The 6,713-nt window shown below is 51.5% G+C and overlaps 2 protein-coding genes across 6 annotated transcripts; one reads left to right on the forward strand and one right to left on the reverse strand.

Annotated features, from left to right (window-relative positions):
- Window positions 1-751: 751 nt before the first annotated feature.
- ZSWIM1 (zinc finger SWIM-type containing 1) lies at window positions 752-4,088 on the forward strand. Of its 5 annotated transcripts, none has more exons than XM_036419676.2 (2): window positions 752-1,320; window positions 2,083-4,088. In XM_036419676.2, exon 2 carries the CDS (start codon window positions 2,227-2,229, stop codon window positions 3,595-3,597), a length of 1,371 nt encoding a protein of 456 aa, XP_036275569.1. In that variant the 5' UTR covers window positions 752-1,320; window positions 2,083-2,226; the 3' UTR covers window positions 3,598-4,088. The 5 variants fall into 5 exon arrangements, with proteins under 5 accessions (XP_036275569.1, XP_036275570.1, XP_036275568.1 ...); XM_036419677.2 differs by having other exon boundaries at window positions 752-1,275; XM_036419675.2 differs by having other exon boundaries at window positions 752-1,268.
- Window positions 4,089-4,113: 25 nt separating this feature from the next.
- SPATA25 (spermatogenesis associated 25) lies at window positions 4,114-5,799 on the reverse strand. Its single transcript, XM_036419694.1, has 2 exons — window positions 5,730-5,799; window positions 4,114-5,366 (listed from the first exon to the last, which is right to left on the reverse strand). Exons 1-2 carry the CDS (start codon window positions 5,782-5,784, stop codon window positions 4,735-4,737), a joined length of 687 nt encoding a protein of 228 aa, XP_036275587.1. The 5' UTR covers window positions 5,785-5,799; the 3' UTR covers window positions 4,114-4,734.
- Window positions 5,800-6,713: the final 914 nt, after the last annotated feature.

A 6,713-nucleotide genomic window follows, 5' to 3' on the forward strand; every position in this document is an offset into this window, starting at 1 on the left:
TTTAATCAGCGTTGGCCTAGTTTCCCCTCTAGATTTATATAAATGGAACATTTTAGATAGAGCGTTGGCCTGCGGACTGAAAGGTCCCAGGTTCGATTCCGGTCAAGGGCATGAACCTTGGTTGTGGGCACATCCCCAGTAGGGGGTGTGCAAGAGGCAGCTGATCGATGATTCTCTCCCATTGATGTTTCTAACTCTCTATCCCTCTCTCTTCCTCTCTGTAAAAAATCAATAAAATATATATATATATTTTTAATTAAAATAAATGGAACATTTTCACCACAGTTACAAGGATCAACACTGACTTTTGTTGCTGCTAGTTTGTAATCTTAATCCCCTAGAGCGTGGTAGCCAACCATCTTCAGGGGAACTGAGGTCAAAAGATGGCAGTCCGTCTTGGTTCTTGCACTAGTTCACCATGACCTTAACCATTCACAGCTTCATTTTGGATCTCTCTTTCTGTAAAATCCGGGAGGGGTTGGCTGGGCAATACCAAGCTCTCTCAAGATCTGGGTTTTCTCAAATCCAAGGGCTGGAATCTTAACCCTTGACCTCGAGGCAGAACTTGAAACCTGGGCCTCAGTTTCCCCCAAGGTAGAAGACTCCATACAACTACATGTGCACCCTTTCCTACCGCCCCCCCCCCCCCCCCCCCCCCCCCACACACACACACTCAGGGCCTTTGGAATTTGACTGGAAAAGAAGAAAACTCTTTAAAAAGAAAAAAAAGAAAAAAAAATTCTTGAAACGCTACTATTTATTTTCCATTTCATTTTTGGCCGCTGAGGGAGTTTCCATAGTAACACGTCCTTCTAGTTGGTTCCACGGATAGGAGTTTCCAGAGTTCCAGGTTCAGGTCTCAGACTCTCCTGGATGCAAATATTCTCAGGCTTCTATTGGTTACCGCCAGCCGAGCCCCCTCGTAACCATGGTAACAGCACCGCCCACAAGTTGCCGGGCTACGATTGGTCCGAGCTCGAGAGCCCTAACGTGAGGCCCTCAGGCCATTGGCCTAAGTCACAGGAAACTGGCGCCGCGGTTGGTGAGTCTAGAGGTCCGTCAGAGCCAGAGACTGGGTCAAATAGGGAGAAATGGCGACTGAGCCAGCCTGTGGGTGAGTGGTTTCGGAAGGGGTGGAGGTATAAGGCAACTGCTTACGGTCGGCCTGGACACAGCTCCCAGGGGGGTGGGAGGTGGACGTCTCTTCTGGCTCCGGCCGGACTCCGTATGGAAAAGTCCGACATCAACATCCTCCCATCGGGCAAGAGGTGAGAGGTCAGAGGCCGCGTCCTTTCTCTGTGCCTGGTTTATGGAGCTCAGGTACTTTGAAAAGCTGCCGGGGGTCCCGAGCCAACGACTCAGCGTCCAGCTACTTACACAGTAATGTTAGGCAAGTCATTTAACCTCTCTGAGCCTCAGTTTCTCATCTGTAAAATGGGGACAGTAACCTGCTTGGAAACATGTGACTAGAACTTTGCTCTTCACATGGGTATTTACGCAGCGGCATATTTGTTAGCCCTGTTTTAAGGCTGAAAAGCTCACTTGTTAGCCCTGTTTTAAGGCTGAAGGGAAGGAGGCTCAGAAGGTGTCATTGACTTGCCCAACATCACACAGCAAATTTGGGGCGGTTGCATTTCTCTTGACTACAGCAGGACCAAATGAAAAAAATGGGTGCCGAAAGGTAACTTGTACATATAAAGTGCTGTACACGTATTTAAAATGCTATTTTTAAAAAGACTATGTGCAGCCCTAGCCTTCACACCCATTCAGATTGTATGGAACCAAATGGCTGGCTTATCAGTTAGGTCTCAGCTCCAGTGTCATCCTCCCTTCCCCCAGAAAGGACTTCCCTGAGCACCTTAGCTAAAGTTTCCCTCCATCCCCAGTTCACTCTCGGTTACCCAGTATTGGGGCCTTTGTAACCTTCATTATCTGATATATCCTCGTTTGTTTGTTTACATGTTTATTGTGTTATGTCCCCCAGAACAGTGCTAATACACAGTAAGTGTTCAGTAAATATTGTCTGAATAATTGAAGAGCCATGCCTCTACTGTCTCCTTAAACCTGTGATCCTCTCCATAGGCCCCTCTTTGGAAGAAGAGCTGGGAAATACAGTCCAGCCTCAAGCCGCAACGTAGTTGGAGCTTGAGGGGCTGGGAGCCTGCTGTACGCAGCCTTGCAGAGAAGTATTTTGACCTTGGCATCTAGACATCTCCCATCTCCCCCATGGCCCTGACAATGCTGAATGAGCTCTTCATTGAGGACCCACGCCCACCTATGCTGCTGTACCAGGTTAGCAAGACTGCCAAGTTAGACACCCTCAACTATCAGAGCTACTTCATGCAGGACATCTTTGCCCATTTCCCTGATATCTTATTTATCCACCGGACCTATAACCCAGTGGGCAAGGTGTTATATGCCTTCCTGGTGGATGGCCCTCAGGTGCAGCTGGAGGGTCATTTTGCCCGGATAGTTTACTTTGCCATTCCTGCCACGGAGGATGCTGAAGGCCTGACCCAGATGTTCCAGACATTCAAGAAGTTTAACCCAGCCTGGGAGAAAGTCTGTACTATCCTGGTCGATCCCTTCCTCCTCCCTATGCCCACCCTAGCTATGGAGTTCCCCGCAGCTGAGGTCCTGCCCTCAGCCTTCCACATCTGTAAGTTCTTCCAGGGCAAGTTCTACCAGCTTTCCCTCGAACAGCCTGTGAAGCAGGTGCTCCTGACCGCCCTGCAGAGCACAATGTGCTCGGCCACTGCTGGCAATCTGAGGAAGTTCTGTGCACTCCTGAGCAACTTCGTCCCCCCAGAGCAGCTGACCAAGCTACACTTATGCTGGCTGCTCAATGACCGCATCTGGCTGGCCCACCGTTGGAGAAGCCAAGCCGAGAGCAGCCACTACTTCCAGGGCCTGGAGGTCACCATCCGCATCCTCAGCCAGTTCTTTGGCACCACCCCATCTGTGGAACAAGGCATAACCTCCTTGCTCCGGTTCGTGCAGCAGAACTCTGGAGACAAGGCCATCTTCAGCCTGGGCCTGAGTCCCCGGAGCAGTTGTGCCCCCTCGGACGTCAGCCCCCAAAGCCCCAAAGTGGAACAGTTGGCAGAAGCCTGCATCCAGCACTCCCTCCACACCATCTGCACAGAGCCAGCAGCCCAGCTCTGCCTGGGTGAGCTTGCCGTGGTCCAGAAATCTGTGCAACTCATTGGCTCTGGCTCTGAAAAAGTGAACATACAAATCCTGGAAGACACCCATCGCGTGCAGCCCCAGCCTCCTGCCAGCTGCAACTGCTCCTTTAACCAGGCCTTCCACCTGCCCTGCCGCCACATCCTGGCCATGCTCAGTGCCCGGCTCCAGGTGCTCCAGCCCAATATGCTGCCACCTCAGTGGACAGCAGACTCTGCTGCTAGTCTGGATGACATCCTGGGCAGCAAGTGGAGTGAGACCCTGGATAAGCACTTGGCTGTGGCTCTCCTCACTGAGCAGGTGGGCCAGCTCTTACAACACTGCACCCAGGAGGTGTTTGAACAGCGGTACAGCACCCTGCGGAAACTGGCCGACATCTGGATCGGCCCTTATGAGCAGGTCCAGCTGTGACTGCCTGTGCTGAGATGCTCACACACAGGCACACACACCCTCCCTGCACACACACTCACACTGTTGTACAATACTTCCCTGAACCCTCCCTCCAGGACAAAACAGGTCTTCGATTGCCTCCTGCTACCTACAATATGTCTAGTTTTCTAAGACGGGAGTCAGCAAACCTTTTCTGCAAAGGGCCCGACAGTAACTATTTTAGGCTTTGCTGGCCATATACAGTCTATTGTACTTGGTTTTGGTTTTGTTTGTTTGTTTGTTTACACCCTCTTGAAAAGATAAAAACTATTCTTAGCTCAAGGGCCTCACAAAAACAGGTGGGCCCTGCTCTGAGATAAGAGGAAACTAGGACAAGTTTTCCCCAGTCCCGAGATAACTCCGGACTCCCAGAGGAAGAGGCTCCTCAGAGGAGCTGGTGCAGCCAGGTTCCCAGTCTTTTTACTCCCCCTGTCCCATCCTGAGGTCATTAAAGTTGAATGTTGCCTACTTTAGCACTCGTCTAGTTTTTTATCTTGCGGAAGGCTCTTTAGGAAATGTCGTGGAAAGAATAGAGATGTTGGAGTCCAGTGCTGCCTGCAAACCTTACTTGCCTGAGTCTTGAGACCTGCCTGTTACCGGCTATGGGACTTCAGGCAGGCCACCTCTCTAAGCCCCAATTTGTTCATCTATAACAATGAAGGTCCTCGCAGCCCTGGTAAGATTAGAGGAGAGGGCATATAATGGGCCTGACGCCCAGTGGGTGCTCACGTTAGTATTAATTTTCCTTCCTTGCCTGTGGTCTCATCACCTGCCTTCAGCAGGCTGGGAAATGTGAGGCAAGAGGAAATTCACATTGCCTGTGATTTTGTACAAGAAGTTTTGGTCAAGACCCAAAACAATACAGAAGAAGCCTCCACTCTCCAAGCAGGGTCCCTGCCTCAGGTCATTTTCATTATAATTACTCTGGCAAGACCTGTCTCCTGGCTTCGTCGCATCTAGAGAAACTTCCTGGGGTCTGGGCCCTGATGAAGAACTGGTATTCATCTGAGTGGCTCAATCACCCACCCTATCCCCATCCCTGCCATAGGCACCCCCAACCCTATCTGCCCAAAAACCATACGGAGAAGCCACCCTATGTGTCTGATGCTATTTCATCAGCTACAAGCAGGAGCCAGGAGGCTGGCCCCTCCTGGATCTCACTAGGGGCATGTGCCCAGAGGCTGTGTGGGCATGCACCTGCCCCCACGGCACCCCCTCCACAGCCCCCTCTGGCTCTGGATGGGCCATCATGAAAGCTTGAGCCGCCCGGATTAGGTCCTCTTCCCGCAGGCCTGGGACTGGCACGGTGGGGATGCCGGCAATCATCATGGCCAGGGTAAGGATGCAGATGTCGGGCGGGGAGCCGGCCTCCTTTCCCCCTGCCGCAGAGGGCTTTGGCACAACTCCAGGTGATAGCCCACACAGTAGGAGGGGCCCAGGCCTGCTGGAGCCACCCAGGTGGGGAGCTCTGCTTCTGGAGCAGCCATCCTCCCAGCCCAAGCTCTCCGGCTGCTTCACAGGGGGGAACTTGTGGCAGTATCGGCCGTACTCCTTCTGCCGTAGTGTCTCCCAGCTAGGCCCCCCGGGGCAGCCCCTGGCTTCCGGCACTGCCAGAGTTGGGCCCCAGGCCTGGATACCAGGTACCACCTGCTCAGTTTTCTGGTTCAGTTGGCCTCGTCCACCAGAGGCCACCACCACTGGCTCTACAGGACTATAGGGGCCAAGAGATGAGCCTCTAGAAGCAGTCTCACCTGCAGAGACAGGAATGAGATGGACTATTATTCTTGATCTCTCTGAGAGGGAGGCCCTGAGGGGCAGGGCATAGGAGCAGAGCACTGGGAACAGGAGCAATGAAGGGCAGCCAAAGAGGGTTATCTAATGTTTGGGAACTAATGATTATCTCCAACTCTAAGTGATGGAGAAGTGTGTGTTGAATGAGTGAGTGAGCAAGTGGGTAGCTATTGGCAAGCACTTTGAGAATGGAATTTCTTGGAAAAGAATTGACTTTGAGGGCCAGCCCCAAAAAGCTTAGCAGAAACCTCCACCTCCCCAGAGCCAGGAAGCAAGTTCTCAGGGGAAATTATAGCCAGTCCAGTTCCCAGAGCCCCTCTCACCTTGGCCGGAAGACAGAAGACCTCGATGGGTTTGTGAGGACATGAAATAGGACATGGCTCCCCCAGAGCGCCTGTTTGTGAGGAAATAGCTGTCTGCCCCCTCCTGCCCTCCCCACCCTTCTAGAATGTCACCTCATAGTCTCTCCCTTCTGTACCTGGAACCTACCTCACAACACTGCCTGTTCATTCTAGAACCTCTATAAGACAATGGTTAAAGGAGCACTAACCAGGGTCTGGGCATTCTAGGTGCTTGCCTTTACCTTGGGCGAGTCTCCCGGACAGTTTTGTTCCTTGGGATCCTCATCTGTACAGCGGGGGTAATGACTGCCCACTACCTCACCAGAAGTTGTGAGAACTAAATGAGACCATTTGTATGGAAGCGAATGATCAGGAATACAAATAATGGAGTCTGGTGCTTTGTGGCTGTAGCGTGAGAGAAGGAATTCTCTGCATCGATTCATTTCCTGACTGACCTCTGGCCTTCAGATTCCCACCAACAAGATGAAATAGTTGGTCTAGGGTTGCACATTAGTTTCCCTTGGGAACTTTTAGAAATCCTGATGCCCACTCTCATCCCAGCCCATTTAAGGCAGAATTCTAGGGCTCAGACCCAGTTATTCGTCTTTTTCAAAATTCCTCAAGTGGTTATATGTGCCAAAGTTGAGACCTCTGTTCTTCTCCACTCTGGCTGTACATTAGAATCTCAAGGGGAAGCTTTTACAGAAATTATCTCTAGGCCCAAACCTCCAGCAAATCTAGGAATCTCTAGAGATGGAGTCTATACACTGATGAGTAGCCAGGCTAGGAACCACTGGTCTAGATGATGTCTAAAGTGCTCTCTCTTGCTCTGGCCAATGTGGCTCAGTGGGTTGGAGCATCATCCTGTACACTAAAAGGTGGCAGGTTTGATTCCCAATCAGACCACATACCTGGGTTGCGGGTTCAATCCTTGGTCAGGGTGCACGCGGGAGGCAACCTATTGAA

The sequence above is a fragment of the Pipistrellus kuhlii genome, unplaced genomic scaffold, assembly GCF_014108245.1.
Source record: "Pipistrellus kuhlii isolate mPipKuh1 unplaced genomic scaffold, mPipKuh1.p scaffold_m20_p_6, whole genome shotgun sequence".
Classification (NCBI taxonomy): domain Eukaryota; kingdom Metazoa; phylum Chordata; class Mammalia; order Chiroptera; family Vespertilionidae; genus Pipistrellus; species Pipistrellus kuhlii.